The 22062-nt window shown below is 39.5% G+C and overlaps 1 protein-coding gene across 1 annotated transcript in view; it reads left to right on the top strand.

The window, feature by feature from the left end:
- TMEFF2 (transmembrane protein with EGF like and two follistatin like domains 2) overlaps nucleotides 1-22062 on the top strand; it is a 164881-nt gene that overhangs the window by 88448 nt on the left and 54371 nt on the right. The window contains exon 5 of the mRNA XM_039495968.1: nucleotides 6849-6945. Within this exon, the coding sequence (XP_039351902.1) occupies nucleotides 6849-6945 (97 nt within the window). The remainder of the gene's footprint in view (nucleotides 1-6848; nucleotides 6946-22062) is intronic.

A 22062-nucleotide genomic window follows, 5' to 3' on the forward strand; every position in this document is an offset into this window, starting at 1 on the left:
GGGCAGCTCCAGGCACCAGCGCACCAAGCAAGTGCCTGGGGCAGCAAGCCACGGGGGGCAGCCTGCCGGTCGCCGTAAGGGCGACAGTCAGTCTGCCTTTGGTGGCGTGCCTGTAGGAGGTCCTCCGGTCCCGGGGCTTTGGCGGCAATTCGGCGGCAGGTACACCAAAGGCGCAGGACCGGCGGACCTCCTGCAGGCAAGCCAACAAAAGCCGCCTGACTGCCATGCTTGGGGCGGCAAAATACATAGAGCTGCCCCTGACAGTAACTTGCTGTGGTTCTATACCAACTACAACCTCCATCTTCCCAGTGCCAACTCTGCTCTATTGGCTAGCACACCAGTGGGTGAAACCAAGGTTCCGCCCACTCTCAGTCCATCTACCCACAACAGACAAAGAGCACCCACTTAGCCATGTGCATCCAGTCCTAAGGCCCAGGCAGCCTGTGCAGCAGCAAAAGGGGGGGTGGGAATGGCTGTCTTTTGTGAGTGCATAGGCTGAAGGACAATCATGGGCACTGTCTTTTCCTTACTTTTCTATTTGTTTCTCTCTTTCTCCCTAATTTTACCTACTGTATGACAATACTTAACATGATCGCTCCAATTCCAATTAAAGGAATTAGCCTTCCATGATTCAGAATTCCATAGCACAGGAGCAAATTGTTAAAAATATGTATGATTGTATTTCCTAACCACCAAGTGATTCCAGTAATCACAAAAGGGTAATGAGGTTCCCAATCCAAGACAGACAAGGCAATTTCTCCTGGTTTAGCTTGTATTAAATTAACTGCATTATTTGGGACTTAACAAGCTAAAATTAAGGTTATTAGAGACAGTAATCTAAATCAGATTTCATAACGCAAGTCAGAACGTAACCATAATAATGCAAAGTACCTATATTCCATGTATCTTTTATACTGTGATAGTATTTCATAATGTGTATTTGTTGTATTCATACAACATATTTTTAAAAAATTCTTGGGACAGCATTCTAATAATTTTCATTACCCTGAATAAGCCTCTGCAAACCGGAACCACTCTTTGAAGGTCACATGCATCCGACGAAGTGGGTATTCACCCACGAAAGCTCATGCTCCAATACGTCTGTTAGTCTATAAGGTGCCACCGGACTCTTTGCTGCTTTCTTTGAAGATCATCTTACTGCTTTCAGAGTTATATGAATGGAATGTATCTTAACAGCTGCAGAGCTATGTGATTGGTGGGCGATCCTACCGCGTAATTGCTTTCTCTTTCATATCTCCCACCTTGCCTCTTCTCCTCTGACACTGACTGCCCTGTGCACCATCCTTCAGAGGAGAACATTTGCTCCCTTTGTCATTTAACCAATATGTAGCCCCTAGCGTCTCAAGACAAAATTTTCGGCTACCCACTCCAGGGTTAACAATTCCACTATGGATGCTGCTGTGAAGGGGTGGATGGAAGCAAGCTTCCAAGAGGTATAGATAAAAGCATATTTGATTACCTACCAATCTACCTGTTGGAAGAACACTTAACAAGATTTATCTATCAGTTCAAGCATCACTATTTAGTATCTTTTTAGTTAAATATCAGACCTGCCACAGCGTTAAACCCCTGATGAGATATAATGCGGTGGCAGGTTGGATATTTAAAGTCAGAGTGTGATTTCCTATATGCGCAGGTGCCTGAAATAAGTATTCACAGACTGAAAGAATTGAAAGTTTTTACATAAAATTGAGATTTGGAAAGAAGGTTGACGTTTCCACTGATGGTTGGGATTTTTCCATTATTCTGGAAGCCAGACAGGCACAAAGTCAGACAAATATGCTGAAGATGTAGATGCTTACAAAGTGGTTTCCTTGGCAACAAAAACAATATGAAATCTTTCCAAATTTGGTTTCTCCCTTGTGTGAGGTTCAGGCAATCCAGATCCTGTTGATAACACAGCTATCTGATCTGAGTGCAGTGAGGCTGCCAGAAGAGGGCCAGATGCTTAAAATAGGGGCTGTTGTGGTTACCACAGTCCATTGACTGGCTAAATTATGTTTGGTGCATCTCTAGCTAAGAATCCCTGTTGCTGAGGAAATTGAGGTTGTCTCTGAAGTGACTTTCAGATAGTGTTAAAGTCATGTTAGCATGTTTCCTGTGTGACAGTAACTTGCATTCTGGAAGTTGCTAATCATGCTAACACAAAAAGGAACTTGCTCCTTAGCAGTTCTGCATTGCATTAATAATAAGAGAGTGGCTTTGGCTGTTAAAGCTCTCCTGAGACATGTGCCCTACCACATTGCTATCCCGTGGTCCTCTGGAATTGTTCAACTGTATTAAACATGTAAACTTGCTAATAAGATAAGAACTGTATGTGTTATGGCAGAGCAAAGAGCCCTTTTATTTTTAGCAGGAGGAAATTCACTTTTAAGAGACAAGATAGCTTTTTTCCTGTGCAGCGGTAAACTTTTTTTTTTTAATGTCTAAAACATTTTCCTCTGTAAAGATTTTTTTTAGTTGAGCTACGAAGACAAGTGCAAACTAGCAAGTGCGCAAAGAAAAAAGCAGTCACCTTAGAAAATGAACATCTACCAGTCCCAAAGCTAAATATCAGAAGGAAATACAGAGAAAATAACTCTTTCTGAGATGTCTGCTTTTATCAAGGCCACTCATCTGCACAGCAGGAAAGAGAGAGTGAGAGAAAACTCATCTTAAATGTGAACCATAGACCAAGGCAAAAAATTTCAGCTAAAACTGGAAAAATGCAGATTCACTGACACCAAAACATTTTGCAAATTTAACTAATTTTCACATTAACTTAAATTTAACTAAATTGTTCATGTCAAAACTTCCCCTGCCTTCCCCCGAAAAAAAAAACCAACTCAGCCTAAATCAAAATGTTTAATTTTGACATTTTCAAAACAGAATATTCCAACGTTTTCATTTTGCAATTTCCTTACAAAAATTTTAAATATCAAAAATGCATAACGTTTAAATGAAAAGTTTTGCTTCGGGTCATAGAAAATTTTCAAAAAAACATTGTTTTCAGTGCGGCTCAAAATGATGTTTTTTTAAATTACCAGCTAGCTGCGAAAGTCCATTATTTGCATAGCTCTAATTAAGATCAGCCATCTCTGTAGACATTGAAAGCAGAAGAATGAGTAAAGGCTAAGTCATTGCCATTTAATCAGGAATGTGTAAGGTTGGGTGCTCAGAGTCTCAGTGGTGCCATTAGTAAATTGTCTCTGGAATGCCAAATACATGGCTTCTTTGATAAAAGAGCTACCTGTTCATTTCTAGCAGAAATTAAGACCTGTGCTATACTTATATGAAGATGTTCCCCTCTAAAACATCTCCTTTTATTCAAAATATTAAACCTTTCAATTACATGAATTGTTTAAAAAATGACTTACATAGCTATTAAATTGCTGAAGACAGTGTGAAAAGTCCCTGGCCAAATGTGGAGGTAAAATAAGGACACACCTTTTTAACTACAATGAAATACAGTGAAAGTGATTTTTGGAGCAAAGAACAGAAAAACGAAAGACGTTTTGCTGAAAATATAGATTCTCTCCCTCCAAAACTGGGACAAATGGCAACATGTTTGCAAATGCTCAGTTATGAGATAGATGATATTTGGCTCTTATATAGTGTCTTCCAGCTGGAAATCCCAAAATGCTTTACAAACTATGCTGCAAAGTATAGTTATCCCCATTTTACAGCTGGTGAATCTGTTGGGCAGGGAAATTGTAACTGGTCTGAGCGAGAGGTGGGAGTTGAGTGCCTTAGCCACAAGACCACTGCCAGGATTGGCTGCCAAAAACTGACCTTTCCAAGAAATAGATTATCATTAAAAATCAAACTTGGTTAGATCGGCTAAATTTCCCACAGCTTTTAAAGAAAACATCAAAGCGCCATACTGGACCCTTCTTCCAATAGTGACAACTCATTGGAGCAGAAATCCCGAGCATGTTTGGTTGGCTTTCTTTTGTTGTTGTTGTTTTCAGCTTCCTTTGATTGCTTAAAACTGAAGTTTTGTGTATGTAAAGATAAATAAACTTATGACAATTCTACAAGCTGGAAAAAAACCCCAATTGATGTAAGGTTAACTTCCTTCTTTTATATCCCAAAAGTCGCTTTAGGTGAAGATTTCCTTTTTTAATATAATTGAGATTCAGGCAGTGATCTGATGGGAAATTCCTTTAGAGTAGCTCAGATATAAAAAATATGAATGTTTGCTTTCACTTTGTTAAGCCTACAGGAAAAACATGTGAGACTCTCTCTCTTAGGTACTTCTGTGGTTATTATCATTGTAGTATCTGAGGGCTTCACAACCTTTAATGTATTTATTGTCACAACACCATGGCAAGGTAAAAAAATATGCTATTTTCCCATTTTAGAAGATGCGGCACTGAAGCAAAGACAAGTAATAGGCCTAAATTTGCAAGTAATTTTTGGTGCCTCTATTTTTGGATCCTCGACTTGAGACACTTTGGGCTTGTCTTCACTCCAAGGGTAAGTTGACCTAAGTTACGCTACTCCAGCTACGTAAATAACATAGCTGGAGTCGATGTAACTTAGGTCAACTTACCCAAGTGTCTTCACTGCACTGTGTCAATGGGAGATGCTCTCTGGTCGACTTCCTTTACTCTTCTCAGAGAGTTGGAGTACTGGGGTCAACTGGAGAGTGCTCTGCCATCGATTTAGCAGGTCTTCACTAGATCTCCTTGAGTGAAGACCAGCCCTTTAAAGAGCTTGATTTTTCTTCCAAGCCTCTTCTAAAAATCAAGTTTTTAAGGTGTCTCAGGTTGGGCACCCAAAAATCACTAGCCCCTTTGAAAATTTAGGCTTGAATGGCGATGTCACAAAGGGAGTTTGTGGCAGAGCGGAAAGTCTCCAAATCCAGGCTAGCACCTAGGTCTAGCTCCCTAACAACCCTTCCCTTTGGGGGGGTTAGAACACCTACCTCGTAAAAACTGCTTTGCAGTAATTTGGGATCCTTTATCGTTTTGTGCTGCACCACTTTAGGGGGAAAAGCAAACCAATTTGGTGCCTGCCCATACAAACTTAAAATGCGTGTAATTCTAGTACTACAGTACCATTCCAGCAACTTTCCGAATGTGATGAGTAGAGCTGGGCACAAAATGGTTTTCCTGACCCATGAAAACTTTTGAGATTCTGGAAAAATTTTCTCATCCTGAACTGGGATAAAAAAGTCAAAATTGTGAAAAATTTCACAAACCAAATGTCTGATGGGGGGGGGGGGGGTTGGAGGGAGAGAACTGGTACCAATCAATCAAATTACTGTATTTCATTTAAGTCATTTCTAAACATTTTGTTTCAATTGAGCTTTTTAAAAAAAAATGTACTATAATTAACTGAATTTTTTTGACAAAAAGTCATTTTGAACCAGAAAACTGATACCTTTCGTTTACAAACAGGATCTTTTGACAATTTAGAAACTTTTCTTTTCAGAAATGTTTTGAGTCAAGACATTTGTTGAAAGCAACTTTCTCCTGAAAAGTTTTGGTTTTGACAAATCAGTATTTTTGATGGCTGCGGGTCAAGGGGAGGTGGAAGTTTTTTGCTGGAAAATTCCTGACCAGCTCTAGTGATTAGTCCTGTCAACTTCAGTGGGTCTACTTACATGCTTAAAGCTATCCAAGGGCTTCTGTGCTTCTCTGGATTGGAGCCTAAATCTCTATCCTGCAGTAAATCTGCACCACTGTTCTAAATTTGAATGAACAAATAGTAAAAAGAAGACATTAAAAGTAGGTAGCAAAGAATTTATATGTAGATAATGACAATCAGAGTTGTTACTTTAAGTCTGGTGTGAGCTAATTATTCTGTTACTATAAGTTATATCTTTATGTACTGTGTCTCCTACAAAGCACCTATCCACAACTCTCAATACTTATACTGTTTTATAAAAAAAATATAGCATTCCGTTGGATCATTTCACAAGAATTCTCCCTAAAACTATCACTAACAGTCCACTTGTACCCCTCTCAACTTACCCATTCATATTCTTCCCTTAGTTCCTTCATGTAATTTATGGGACATTAAGGGCTGAATTCCAAGCCCAATGTAACATTTTCAAATTGAATTTCAATGGCACTTAGACTCCTATGTCACCTATGTACTCACTTTTGGAAATTTTACCTTATATCCCTTTGTCCAATTCGGTGCCGGAGGGGGCCTATGAGAAAATTCTGCCAGCAAAATGAAAGAAGGGGTGGATTGATTTCTCTGTCCCTGGTGGCATTCTTCCCCCAATATGAACGTTGCTAAATCATCTCTGCCAGAGATGACTAGTTCTCAGGGCTCATAACAATACTGAAGAGACAAATCTTTTGCCTTTGGAATAGACCAGATAGCACCATGAGACAGATATTTTTCAAACATTTCCTGGGGAAGCATACTCCCTGGGTTCCTCACAAGATCTTCACTTGCACAGACTGCAAAGGACACAAGTAAATCACTATGCTATACTATCAATTGACTCAAAATATTTTTCCAGGAATAAAGCAGTGGAGCTTAATGTGAGTTTGCCGGCTCAGTGTTGCTGCCTCCTTCCTTATTATGATCTTGAGAAAAAATTATTGTTGAAATGGGAAAGAACATACATTGATTTCCCCAGTTCCTCTCCTCTTCTCTCAGCAAGCGCATGTGTCTCTGGTTTGTGGTGCTTATCCCAGGTAAGGGGGAAAATGTTTGTGGTAGTCTCTTGTGCGAAATATGGGTGTCACCCAAGCACCACCATCTTGACCACTGTGTTAAATTATCAAAGGTTAATATATACATTTAGCTTTCCTATAGATGAGAATCACTTCACTGTTGTTTTGTGTTTACTCATGGACATTCTTTTGCTTTGTATCAAACAGTCAATGAAGGCTCAGGAGAAACCAATCAAAAAGAGACGTCCACTTGTGACATTTGCCAGTTTGGGGCAGAGTGCGATGAAGATGCAGAGGATGTTTGGTACAGTAATTTTACACATTTCTTCCGTAATTAATGCCCTATTATTTAAAGGTGTCATCGCTCAGAGACCCACCATGTGAGAGGATATTAAACAATAATGTACACCCTTTCTCTTGTCCTCTGCCTAAAGTCCATTCATCTTACACATAGATAGAGACATTGCAAATCATGCTTTCTTGGACTGAGAGCACTTATCTGGAAGGTTTCAGAGTAGCAGCCGTGTTAGTCTGTATCTGCAAAAAGAACAGGAGTACTTGTGGCACCTTAAAGACTAACAAATTTATTTCAGCATAAGCTTTCATGAGCTACAGCTCACTTCTTCGGATGCATAGAATGGAACACTTCCATAGGTGGAAGTATGCATACCAACAGGAAGAGTCTATTGGTATGCATACTTCCACCTATTGATTAGACTCTTCCTGTTGGTATGCATACTTCCACCTTTTCATGTTCTCTGTATGTATAAATATCTCCTGTCTGTGTGTTCCATTCTATGCATCCGAAGAAGTGAGCTGTAGCTCACGAAAGCTTATGCTGAAATAAATTTGTTAGTCTCTAAGGTGCCACAAGTATTCCTGTTCTTTTTGCTTATTTGGAAGGGCAAACATGATACAGCTGGAAGACTGTCTCTAAACTGCAAGTGTAAAACAAACAGAAAGGAACAGATTAAGAAAAGAATAGGGAGGGAGTAATACCAAAGAAGGTTATTAGACATGGTGTTAGTCAGCTGACTCCATCGAAACACAGTGTTCTATGCACTACCAGTCAGGCATGAAATTATGAACATTGCTTCTCTTCGGTAAGGAAGGTTGTGGATGTGGTAAGCTAGGAGAAAGCACATGATCAATTTGTGCTCATTTTGATCTGGTCCTGCCAAGCTTTCAAAGGCCTATGATTTTATGCTTAAAAAAAACCTGGCTCTGAATCCAGTTAGCAAGAGAAATTGTGCCACTGAAAAATAGAAGCAAGATTCTTCATGATTATATGTTAGTAATAATGGAATGAAACTGAGTTTAAAAAATTGCTTAATTTTGATTTCGTCTAAGAGTATTACACAAATCTTCTGTTTCCCAGTAGGATCTTCACACAATTATTCAGAAGTGCTTTGGTCATGCCTGTGTCAAAATAAAACCTTGTTAAAATTAATATATCAGAAGTCACAGTCCAGTGGCTATAGCTTCATATTTAGGTGAGCTTTTAAGTTGGAGTAGAAGAGAAGGGAAGGATAGGGAGTATAACTGGGTACATGATAATGTTATTAACCATGATAAGCTCTGTATAATGCTAGCATTTTTTTGTTTGTTTGAGGGAACATAACAGATAAAATAGCTTAATTCCCTTCCTTTGAAACATCTATGAAGAGCAATATAACTGTAGTGCACGGTCTTTATCGACAAGCAGTCTTTCTTCAGGGGAATACACTTTGGGGTGCAGGAGGCAGGGAAGGAACTTAGAAGGATGTTACTAGTTAATTTGTTTCAAAGCAGAAGTAAAAAGACCATCCTAAGGCTGTTAAAGAGTCGTTTTGAAGTCAACAGTTCATGTGCTACGACAGATCTCTGTTTTCCCATTCCTGCCCCCTGATTTATTTTGGATAAACATATTTCTAAGAAATAAGTCTTCTGTGTGTAAGCCATTTTTATTATTATATTTCTGAAATGGAAACAGGCTATGTATTGAGAGCCTAGATTTCTTTCAAATACACTGGGACTGAATTTCAGAATTTGACATGAACCAAAGTCAATCACATGCCTTCATATTCATACACACAGATTTAGTGTGTGAAAAATAAATGGTCCAGATTAGGTGAATAACACACATCCATTTATTATTTGATTGGTATTTTTATGTTTATCTAGTTTCAGAAACAAAATTTCTTTAATTATCTTACTTCACTGATTAGCTTTGTGGAGTCCAAATTAGGTCAACGGTTACTAGCAAGCATTGGGAACTGTTATTGTGAGGAAATTAGCCTCAGTTTGTCCTATCAATCAGAAACTGTTCCGAAGCCCTGGGGTTGGTGCTTGATTCACTCTAAGTAAGAGGAAAGCAGGCTGGTAGTAGAAACTGGTCATAGAGAGCTGTGGATATGAAGCTGGCTGCTTGCCTAACACTTCTAGGATGTCAGAGTAGATCAGAGAAGAGAGCACAGGTGTGATAGCAGATGTGGCTGGGATGCTAATGATTTAAAGGGACAATTAACATTATTCTCCATTGCTACAGTCTGCTTTTTTTAAGTCCCTTGTTCCTGTTTTAGCTCTATTTTGTCAGTCATTGTCAAATGCCTCTCAGCTCAACAGAGCTATGTGTTGTCACTATTTTTAAAAAATTTGTTTGACTTGTAAAACATTTGATCTATTAATGGCCCAGCTACTGGGATTCTGTTAGGAGGCATGTTGCCCTGTAACAGATTATTTTAACTGATAGAATGGGTGTGGCCCTTTTCTGGACAATTTGGAGAAATTTGTAATAAACAGATAGCTTTCTGCACGCATATTAGTCCATTTTACATTCTGCTGTTGTGTGTGTGAGAGATCTGGCATTCCATTAGTGAACATCTTTACTGTGTTAAGAACAAAGACTATTCAGCTTGAAGTCTTTAACATCTTGCTTCTTTTAATCTGTGAAATCTTCTTGTCACTAAGAGGATCGTGTATTACTGGCACTGTTCCCACTTTTAATGCACTTTGCACCAGTGGGCTTCATGAATATTTAAAGTAGGGCAGTGGCTGTGCTCTTTAGCACTAGATTGCAATCTATTGGTAAATCAGACATGTCGTGTTGCTTACTTTGGGTTTGTATTTCTGAGCTTGCTAAGGAGTAATTGATTTTTCAAGACAGGGCTATTCAGTGTAACGCCTGAGAGAGATACCAAAGAAAATGGAGAATGAAACATAAGGTTCTGAACAGAATAAAGTATTTTCGAGATTGTCCAAAAAGCATTTGATGACATTATTAAACTCTCAGCCAGTGTATAAATAGTACATATCAAATGGAGTACCCTTTGATCTGGTAAAGTGGCTTAGTGTCAGTGTACAACCATGTCAAAGACCCAGATCCAAGTCTTAATCTCTTGCTTTATAGACTACTGAGAGAGTAGGCATTCTTCCTACACTATGCTAGTCATGGTATGGAAAGATACGAAGCAAGGTCTTAGATGTGTCCATTTAAGTGGAGTGATGTAACTAATAGAAATAAACCTTATAAATCTGCAGAATTTCCATAGCAGAAGAGATGGGGAAAGGACTTGAGTATTTTCTTAAATCACGATTAAAAGCTAAAAACCTCTGATTCGTAAAGCGAATCAAAGTCAAAATGATGTATCAGAGTTAAGTAATACCCTTTTCTTTTGCATTTCAATTTCAAAGTGTAGTGGGCTTGAGCACTGCAAAGTGCATAGATTGTGCAGAATAAGACACGGTTAAAAGACTTGCACAGCTGTATAAAGTATACAACAGAAAATAAACTCCTCTCCCCCAAAACATACACACTCCTTCCTAAAGGTATTAAGCAAAGAACTCTTTATCTCATATTTCATTTCTAATCACTAATATATATTGTGTAAATTCTACTAAAGGGGAAATGAACAAACCAGCTCGCAAAAGACACGTATCAATATGTTTAAACTGCATTCTCATGCAAATAAACTGCATTATAGATGATAGATATTTGTACAAATATGATGCACCTGTCAAAGCAACTACTCCTAAAATCAATAGCTCTCAATAAATCAATATTTATCTTTATTATAGTAAAGAAGGAAAACGTAAAGGAAACTAATATCTGATTTTGTCGTCTTCCCAATCCACACAGCAATTAGGTCAGTCAGCACTGGGCCCCTTTCCTCTTCAATCAGTTGCTCTCAACCAGAGCATCTAAAAAAAAGATGTACTACTGATTTTCGTATAAGGTACTAAAAGGTAGTTTGAAAGCCCACATACATTACAGGGGTATTGGCTGCTTCATGTTCAGCAGTGTGTGTAATAACTATGTGTGACCTACTTGTACTGGATTCAGAAGCAACCAGCTACTTTTGTATCTGCAGTACCCTGTGCATTTTATAGTACTGTGAGGTTATAATGCTTCATGTTGCTTTTTCTTGCTCCTCGGAGAAAAATTAGGTATTCGTTCACTGTCAGATATACTTGTAAAATGATATTAAGTAAGGGAGAGTTAGCACAATGTAGAAACTTCACTTCTGCAAAAGTTTGTGGTGGTCCACAAAAGGTATGTCTACACTGCAATCTCAGGGGGGATATAGTGTAGATATACTAACAGTAACTTTAATCTAGCTAGCATGGCTAAAAATAGCAATTAGGATGCAGCAGCATGGTCTTCAGCATACACTGTACACGTCTGTCCAGAATCCTGGGGATGGAACTTTTTGAATACTGGGAACTTGGTTCCACATCCGGCAAAATTGTTTTGTTTTACATTTTATACTGTTTTATTCAGACCCATTATTTGCTTCTCAATTCCACTAAAATTCTCACAATCATGTAGGTGACTTTGGATCCTAAGTCTCATTGCTCCTAAGTGCCTAGGTCTCTTTTGAAAATGGGACTTAAGCTTTTAGACTTTTGAGAATTTTGCCCTTCCTATCTATTAAGTTAGTACAATCCTTTAGAGGAATGTATTTTTCCTTTTAGAAGATTGTGTTTGTTTGCACAAACTTCTGCCCTTGCGGAGTCAAAGGATTTATTTTCCTAATAACATTCTTTTAAAAAAATACAATAATGAACCTGGCTTTAACAGAAGCCAAGACTGTCTGGAATTACTTATACTTCATGTTGTTTTATTGTCAATATACTTTAGAATGTCCTGGTAAATAATTTAGTCTACCCTCAAAGAAACTGACAATATTTTCTCTTTTGGGGAAGTCTCTTATGTAGACAATATTTCATGATTTTCAATTTTCCTGAATAAATCATAAACCACATTTTGTTCTGTTTGTATCATTCACTACAGTCTGTTATGGGACCCTGTATTTGATACATAAATCTCTTGTCTAAATTGTAGATTCTCAAACATTTGGTTTAGTGGCAAAAAATGGCATAAAATTATAGCAAGAGCTCAATATGTGTTCTTGTATATAACCCAAAACAATAACATTAGATAGTAAAGCTAAAGGATTTGTTGTGCATACTTGATTTTCAGATGTTAGTGCCATCTCTGCTCTCAACCTCCTGGGTTGAAATTCTGGTCCCACTGAAGTCAATGGGGGAGTTTTGCCATTGTCTTCACTGAGGCTAGAATTCCACCACACCTCTGTAAATATGGAGTAACTTCATTAGAGTCAGGGTTACACTAGTGTTAATGAGAGCAGAATTTGGCTGAGTGTAAATCCAGAGTAACTTCACTGACTGCAGTGGAATTATTTTGTGATGGTGAAACTGAGAATAGAATTTAGCTCACTGACTGCTTGGATTATTTCCAGGTAAATACCAATTTCTGAATAGCTAAAACTTGCTTATAAGCATTCAGAGGTTTTTTTGTTTCATTTCTTGTCACGATACTCCCCTGCCTGATTCACAGTGGTGAAAGTCTCCCATTGCTTTCAAATGGGGAATCAAACCCAACTGCTGCAGCCAAAATGGCTGCCCCCTATTTGGCATATGTGAGCTAAACAGGAGACAGTAAAGAAACAGAAAAATGTGTGTTTGTAGAAGATGGCAGAGAAGGAGAGTGTCGGGAGAAAAAGAATGTGAGGTTCAATAGACTCTAAGGAGGAAAAAAGAAAATATGGGTGGCAGATGAATGTAGGGGACAAGTGGGGAACAGGAGACAGAGAGCACAGGGAAGGAGAATGTGAGGAGACAGGAGACTGGGAGAGGCGGCAAGAGGGGAGGGATATTCAGAGGGATAGAAAAAGACAGCTCCTCCACCCCCAGGGCTAGGAGAAAGATACATGGAGTCCCCTACCCCATAGCCAGCAAGGAGGCCTTTTGTTTTCGTGCGTGCACTTTGTATGTATTGAAGGTTGATATTTCCCATCCAAAGTGTGCTGGCTGAGAGAGACATTAATGATACAAGAGACAGCTGGATAGTGTCTAAGGGAGCAGTTCTACTGGCATTTAGATCTTGGTATTGGACTACATCAAAATGGCAGCTGAGTTACGCTCATTATAATGGTGTGCACATGTGGTCAGGCACTGTGCAAGGAAATCGCATGCTTCTCTGTGCCCTGATTCAGTTTCCATGCACAGATGAATAGGTAGTCTATGGGACAACAAGAATCCATTTCTGTTCTCCTGTTAAACTGGGCACACGGTGCACATTTTCTTACTCCTCTGTGAAGGCTCTGTATCAAACAATGACTGAGCTTTTTGATCCTAAGTAGCAAAATATCTACCAAATGGTTTACTGCAAACCTTTACTAACATTTTTTAAAAAAATTGTTTTGGCAGTCTGTTTTGTACTCTGAATGTACCATAGGGCATTGAAAAAACCAGACCCAACATCTGCCTTTTTGTGCAACATAAACAAAAGGATCCGTTTTGGCTTTGTAAGGGCAGAGCTCTATGCTGATTGTACAAAGCTGAAGCCACCACTTTGTTATGTAACTGTGTGTCTAGGAGAAACTTGCCTCACAAGATTGTGAAAGTGCACAGAGAGGATAATATGAGAACGCACATCAAATATTAATGAGCATTGACACATAATCTTCTGTGTACATCAGGGCATTACAGCACGAAAGAACAAGCATAGGGACCTTGGACAGTAATGCAGTTTTGCACCTATTTTCCGTCTTATTTTTTATTTTTTAAAAAAGCTCTCCCCACCTCACATGCCCTGCATTTAGCCAGAGTCATGGCCCTAGCAGTAAACTGACTGGTGCCTTGATGACGGCCTATTTAGTTGCAATAAAAAGCCGATTGGCCTAATGTGCAATCAAGAAAGAAGTGACATTTATTGCTTCAGTTTTATGATGCTGTGAACTGAGCAGGATTTGGAGCATTATAGTGCCTTCAGGGGGCAGGAGATCACAAGCAATGAATCATATTTATACCTTTTCCAATTTCCTACTAGCATTTTAGCAATAAATAGATTGTGTTATTGAGTTTTATGTAAGTATGTTTAAGAAAGTAGGAATGCAACTTTGTCATCCAGAAATACATGGGTTAGCTAAATAGAGCAGCCGAGAATAAATGTCTGTAAAAAGCTAGGGAAACACTGTCCCTTTTTCTGTCAAACATCCCAATAGCATGTTCCATCTTCCCCCATCCTGCTTTACGTTAAATTATTAACTTAAAATTACACCCTTGGTGGAAGATTGCGGGTTCATTCACACCTCCATGAGGGAGGAGGGAAGGCCACAGTTTCGTTCACAAAACTCAGCCATTTTTTTAAAAAGGGCATTAAATATAAGCATGACAAGAAATAACATGGACAATAGAATATGGTTGATGTCTACTGTTTGCAAACCACTGCAGGTGTGGAGTAACATGTTTCCTGTGTGGTACTGGACAGAAGCACAGCTATTCTCCTCCCTTGCCTTCCTCCTAAATGTTAGACAATCCTGTTTCCTTCCTGGGTAAAGACTTCCTCATAGAGCAAGAGTGTTCCTGTGAATGTCAAACCATAACTACAAGCCCACATGCAGTATTTCTGTTCCTGGTTAGATCGTATCTACCACAAACTTCACCAGTCTCTTCTTACTCGGCCATGCGTCCTCTTTTAATGCTTCTGGATAGTAACTAGTTGAAACTGAACACATCCTCACCAAAATCATGAAAGTGGGTGCTATTCAAGCAGAATCACTGTGGTTACCCTGTCACCAGCACATCATCTCCAGCAAACAATGCCTTACATGCACAGTAACAATGAATCCCTTTTGCCTACTCGGCTCAGCTACATTTGTACTTTAACTTGATCCATTCTTTGGTCCTGAAGAAGTGTGGTTCATGAGACAGTAAATATCATTCATTCATCAATCTTTCCTATCCCATTAATGCTGTCTTTCTGGATCCAACAAAGTCTCCTGATGCCAACCAGCCAACTCCTGCTTGTTGCGTGATAATAAAGAGAAAGGAGACAGCATGTTTCATTCACTGCCCATTGCTGAATAATAATACTGAGCTTTGTTTAGGGCTTTTCACCCATAGATCTTAAAGCACTTTACAAAAGAGAGTGTCATTATCCCCATCTTACAGAGGTGAAGAGACTTGCTCAAGGTTACACATCAAGTCAGTGACGGACATTAGAACCCAGGTCTCCTGACTCCCAGTCTGAGGGCCTATTGACTTCACCAAGTTCTGACTTTTAGCAACATCCTTCCTAGATCTCTTCCAGACAGCAGTCCCATGCTGGCCGCTATAGAGGGTGAAATGTAATTACTGCAGATACAGAAATACTACAGGGTAAGTGCAAGGCCTCGAGGAATGTAAAGATAATCCTGTGAAAATTTCATTAAACAGCTAGACTGGATTTTAGACTGCTCTTGAGTCAGATCAGGAACACTCCATTTTACCTCCCCCCACATAGAAGGGGGGGGAGGGCAGCCATCTTTTAGCATCGCTTCCCTCGCTTCCTTGGATCCCACAGATGGCTCTCCTCAGAGTCGGGATTTGCTCAGGGAATGAGGGGTGGGAACTCAGGTTGGAAATTGGAAGCAGATGGCCCGGAGTTGATTGGGGTGGGGCATTTCATTCCCCTTGCAACTCACTCCTCACTGCAGTCCGGGGAGATTACCAGGAAAAAGCAAGAAACAAGGTGGGTGAGGTAATATCTTATCGTTTGAGATTATACAGAGCGCTTCTTCAGGTCTCTGTGTAAGCTCAAAAGCTTGTCTCTCTCACCAACATCCAATATCCAATAAAAGATATTACCTTACCACCTTGTCTCTAATATCCTGGGACCAACACAGCTACAGCAATGCTGCATAGGAAAAAGAAATAGAGCAGGGCTGTTCTTCAGTGGTCCTGAATCCCCTTTCGAGGGGTGTGCCCAGGGCAGCCAGAAAGGGAGGGCAGATTGGGACCCAGAGCCAGTGCACATGGCATCTTGCAGAGCCCCTTGGAGGAAGACATTTAGAGGACATGCCCCACTGATTAATTTATGCGGCGCTCCCACACTCACAGAGCAACTGGAGATGAATGCTACAAAAAGATCCTTGCAGAGATTTCCTTCCACTTAACCCCTTCCCACAGGTTTTATGGGAGGGGGCAAACTGGCCTCCCTGCAGATATTTCAGACCTCAATTCCCCTGGAGTGCCCTAATGCTCTTCTCCTAGATGGAAAGGCAAAGTGAATACATGAAAGAACAAAACAAAACTTTACCTTTGACTCCCACCTTTTCGGTCCTGCAGCACTCTGTGAGCAAACCTAACCTTTGAAAGCCTGCGACCATTTGCAGGCCTACATGACAAGGCACTTCATACAATTAGGTATCTTTTTCTTGATTCTATTCTATGTTGCAAATTAATATGAAACATGGTGACTAATTGCAATGGTTCGTGTTACTTAATTGGATTCAAAATACAATGAGTGAACATCCTAGCAGTCCAAGGCACACACAGCAATAAAAGATCCATGCGATAAATGTTTACGCAGAGAGAATGTTGCTAGTGCTTTGGTTTAACACAGACTGCAGCAATGTGAAGGACACATGAAGTGTAGGCAAAATGTACAAATGCATTTTTTATTCTCTGTGCTTCATACACTGTGTACCTGCTCATACTTGAATTTAGGATGTGCATGTAATTTGACTGTTCTTATTCCTGCCAAATTAGTATACAGATTTATTTATTTTTGCCATTCCTTTTCAAAAACCTATCATAACCTATGTAGTTATCTGGTTTCTCCGTGTGTACTGTATGTCCCCGCTTCAGCACAGGCTGTATACACAACTTTGTCAGTTCACTTTAAAGTGAAACAATATTTTAAAAAATAAAATGAGACATTTATTATGCCCTTAAGGTGTTAACATACAATCCGGTATACCATTAAGGGCACCAGAGACATGTGCAAGCTAGATTAAGGTTGTATTATAACTGGTACTTTGAATTGTAAAGGGGAAGCAAAGGTGAAGATTTAATGCAAGGGGGGTTTTTTTGGTTGGTTTATTTTGTTGGAAAACGTGATAAAGAACATTACAAAACAAATGAAATGAGAATTAGAGATCAGTTTTCAGTGTCTTGCATAGTGGATTACCTATGTAGTTCTCATTAGCTGTCCGCACTGGAGCCATAAGTATGTGGGGCCATATCCTCAGCTGGTATAAATCGGTGTAGCTCCATTAATGAAGCTAGCTTGTGATTTAAATGTAATTACTCACACGAGTATAGTCTGTGTGTGTGTGTGTGTGTGTAAAATCAGGCGACAGACACTTTCTATGCAAGGCTGCCATAATTAATGAATTTTTAAAATCCATACATTTTTCTTTAATGTTGACTTCCTGCTATTAAAAAGCAGAAGCATGGCAGCTGTACAATTATTATTCCAGCTCCTGGCGCTATACTACAGCCGTACTTCTCTATTACATTGCATTTGGTATGCAAGGCAGGGCAACAATAAATATATTCACCATTTTAGTGCATTTTAGTTTGACATATGTCCAGTAAACAGCATTTTGGTCTATCGCAGTCAAAAAAATCACTTGATTATTCAGTGCTTCTTTCTGTTACGATGCTTTGGGGTCCTTCAAATCATTTTCATTATGTACTATATAATAATAACAATCTCTATGCAGTGTCCTGAAAATTCCTTCCATGGTGTGTGTGATTTCTAATTGTTTGAATAACAGCATGCAATTGAAATGCCATGCAGAAATGTAGCTGCACCCTTAGGGAATCAAGCGTTTCTCCTTTTAGTCTTAGTGAAGACAAACATTTGAACAGTGGAAATAGGTAAAACATCACGGGAAGCCACTGCAAAAATCAGATGTTCTAAACTGCTTACCACCAGCACAGACCTCTAAAGGACAAAAAGAAAATAAATAAATAAAAAATAAAAAGGCATTTGAAATGAGTCATTTTGTTGTTTTTACTCATGATCTTGCAGAAAAGGAGAAAGCTCTACAAACCCTGGAAACAAATTTAAAATGCTATTTTTATGCTGGCATTATAAAATATATATTTTGTGTTATTTTGCAATCCAGGTAATGTTTTTCATAAGCCTGGAAAATAAAGCAAAGTTTGCTCTATTGTATATGGAGAATCTATCTCTTTCTTTTAAGTCTCTCAGTTACATAGCTTTAAAAGATACAGTGGCATTTCAATCTAGTTCTTAGCATAGGCAAATCTTGGCGTATTGTTGAAAATAGTGCAAAAAAAATTAAAGTAACCTTAGTATGTAAACTGGCAGACAATATCGTCTAGTGTCTGGAACAACATTTATGAGTCAGGCTCTTAGGATGAGCATTCCTGACCCTGAAGTGGTTTAGTTCATGACCAGGCAAGTCGCCAAAGCCCTGTATTGACTTCTATGGGTTTTGGATGAGACCACAAATGTCTGTGTCCCACAGTTTACCGCTCTCTAAAATGGGTATAATAAGTAATAATACAGACCTCTCAGGGACATATTAAGGCTTGGTTAATTAACTGTTTATTAAGTGCTCTAAGGTCTGTAGATGAAAGCTGTAAAATACTGAGCCTGCTCAATAATGGAGAACACCAATTCTTAGGGTGCCAGTAGCATGCCAGGTGTACTATGACTTGGAGGCAAGTACTGTTGGTGCTTCAGCAGCTAGGCCTTGAAGGTGCTAGTCCTGGTGGGTCCTAATAACCACTCAGACATGAGGCTAAGTCAAACTTTTTACTTGGGCTGGCAGGAAAAGGGAAGGGTTGCAAATGCCCTAGGTGCAGAGGCTTAAACAGCTACCGTTCAAAGTGAACAATAGCAGTTCTTGTTTGGGTCCCTGAGGGCAGCCCACCTGAGAATCAGGATTATTCAGGCCTAATGCCTGGGGTGCCCTCTCCAGTTGAGTCTCTATTCAAGCAAATAGGAGCTTGCGGGTTTCCAAGCCAGGCTCAATTAGCGTGTCTTAATCGGCCTCCTGCCCCACTGCTCTGGTTCCCGCATAAGCCCACACAGTTTTGCACCAGGCTGTAACAGTCACAGCCTGTTCCACATTCAGTTCTGCATATGGTTCCTGGGGAATCTTTTCTGCACCTCCTGGCTCTCCATGTGACCCCACCCAGATTCTCTGCAGCTCCTGGCTTGCCATGTAGCTGCTGCTTCCTCAACAGAGTCTAGCCACTTCCTGGTTCAGACCTTTCCCCTTATTGCCCAGCAGGAAAGAAATATATAGTGGAGAGGGCACTGATGGGAGTCGTTCCCTGCTTAGTGGATCCATCACAGCTGCTGGATAAGTGCTGTTCTTGGTTCAAATCCTGAAGCTGATGTACATGCAAACCCCAATAAGCAATATAAATCAGCTGCAGACAAGACCAGCCCATCTTGAGGATGGCTGCTATTGGGTAGATTAGAAATGGGTAGAGTAGGGTACCTATCTGTTCCATTGTGGGGAGATGCAGAGCTGCTTGTGTAAATGAGCATCCCTGCCTGTATCCTGATACAGACATGTGCCACTATAAAATGAGCCATTCTCTTGCAATGTATAATGTTAACCAGGGCTACAGTAAGCATGCATCAGCCTGACTTACCGCAAAATACACAGACTCTCTTGGGCTAGGGAACAGATGTTAGTTTTAATAGCGCTTGTATTTCAATATTCCTGCCAGTAGAGTTAACGAAGACACCCCATGTACCAAAAAGAAAAGCATTGCAGGAATCAAAATGAAATAGAAGGCATTTTGCATTAATCACTGGCATCTTTATGCCAGAAAATACTGCCATGGTAGTTTTAGATGTAAATTATATGCCACATTCAGAGGGCTCTCTTTTATATGGAAATGCCAGCATTCAAATCAGAAAACTGAGTTTCTGGCCAATATGTTTTAGTTAACGCGGTGTAAAATAAATATTGTCCACTAGGGGAAGAATTGAGGTTTTGCTGTTTTATGGGGGGGAAAAAAGCAATTTGTAATTGTTTTTTGCAATGTTTTCTGCAAAATTGAAGAAAAGTTTTGCCTGTGAAGACTTAGGGGAGTAAAAAGTGTTATCTGCATGAAATATCTTTTGCCTGGAGAAAATACATGAAAATTTTAGATTTAGTCCAAGATGGAATTTTCGCTGTAAAATAATGTGTTCCTAGATAGAGATGGCAAGATTTTACCTTTGCCTAAATTAGCACATGCAATCAAATATCATAATTTTGTCTGGCAAAAATAACAACACATTTATATTTACATATCTCTAGTTCCTGCATCCTTGCCTGTTCATTTATATGCCTTGATTCTTGACTGACAACAATCTCTCTTTGTGGCAGATTTATTGCATAATCAGCTAGGCACAGGACAGTAGTCATTTTCATTAAGTACCATTTTCAGGTATCTGAAATAGAATTTTCTGAGACTTTGGTTCCAGAAGCAAATGATCAATGTAGTCTAAATATGAATCTTTAATAAATAGAGGTAGTATCAACATGCTCTCAGATTTCTAAACTAAAGAAGGGCTATCTAAAGTGTGTTGAATAGTGAAGTGTTGTCACTGCATGCTCATGCTGAATAAAATACTCCAGAACCGACTCTATTTTAACAGTATTTTCCTCCTTTTCTTGCATCTTCCTCATCAAAGCCCCACATAAAGAGCCGCCTTTTTGCTACACAGAGAAATTGTCATTATTCCTCAATAATATGTTGTTGAAAGCCATGTCCAAACATTTGCCTTCAGAGTGCAGTTCCTTACAAAGGTGTAAGGCACAGTTCACTTTTATCATCCACATGTCCCTCTTATGATTATGCTATAGTCCCATACAGTGAAGGGAGAAATAAAAATTGAGACATCTCCTGTTCCTTCTGGACAAACAACTGCCCTCTCTTTATTCATATCCCTTCTTAAATTACACTTCCACCACAGTGCCTTTCAGCAACATTGATCCTTTCCATTGCGGCCTTCTCCCTGTTCGCTATACAGGCAAGGACTTTCTCAGTGCCCAATATATAATACCATTTAATGAGGAGGGCTGTATGTACAAAAGTTTGAAAGGGGAAGTCAGAGGCCATCACATTTGTCAATGTACTAGCCTTTCATTTCTTGGTGGGGTGTCAGATTTCACAGGTAGAAAATTAGCTTGGCAGTTGGCATCCTAAATTCATCCATATCCAATAGTGGCAATTTGATACAATGGTTAGTGCTGACCTCAGAGAGATTCAGGAATGGAGCTGTCAGCTTTCAGCTCAGAAGCAAGCTGTGTAGGTATAACTGCATAGGGAAGCTTGCATCGAGCTTACCAGCATCATGCCTGCCTCAAGCTAGTACTAGTCTCCCACATGCAATCCAATGGTCTTCTCCACTACATTACCCAACATCATTTGCAACCATGGATTTCTTCCTAAACTAGCTTTTGGCTGACTTTATGTCCTCACAATGTGGTGATTGCAAAATCAAAACTCTGGCCTGCTAAAGGGGCTTAGTCCAAAATCATGCTGACTGGTCAGAAATCCCTTCAGCTTGGCAGTTGGTTAGATTTTTGCTTTAGCAATCACCCAATTATAACATCCAGCTAAAGTAAAATAATGAAATGAAATGCTGGGTGTCAAGCTGCAGCTAGATATAATCATAGGAAGGGAAATAAAATAAGCCTACCAAAAGGTAGAATTCATCAGAAAACATGGCACTGACCCAGAAGATCAGACAGGGACAAAGTAAGCAGTGTTTAAAAATAGTTTACAATGTCAGCTATTTTGCAATCTTCTGAAGTGTGAGACCATCACTTGAAAAGTGTTGTGGCTCCATAGACTGAGTTGAGGATTTCTTATTTCTTCACAAATCCCGTAGAATATCAGCTGCCATCTTGGAATTGCACCTTTCCCACAGCTGCTTTTAAAGCCGTTTTTCTTACCACAGAAGGCATATTTAAACATTGCGCATGTACTTGATGTGTGCTCTTGGGTAGAGTTTCACCCTGTGAGCCCTGGGAGATCTCACTGACCTTCTCATGGCTTCTTGAGCCTGAGGAAAGTACAGTCAGCCTTTATATGACCACACTTTTCTCAATGCTATACTTAGTAGTACAGAAATGAAATAGATTTATTGATATAGCTATAATTGGAA

The sequence above is a fragment of the Mauremys reevesii genome, linkage group 11 (assembly GCF_016161935.1).
Source record: "Mauremys reevesii isolate NIE-2019 linkage group 11, ASM1616193v1, whole genome shotgun sequence".
NCBI classification, from domain to species: domain Eukaryota; kingdom Metazoa; phylum Chordata; order Testudines; family Geoemydidae; genus Mauremys; species Mauremys reevesii.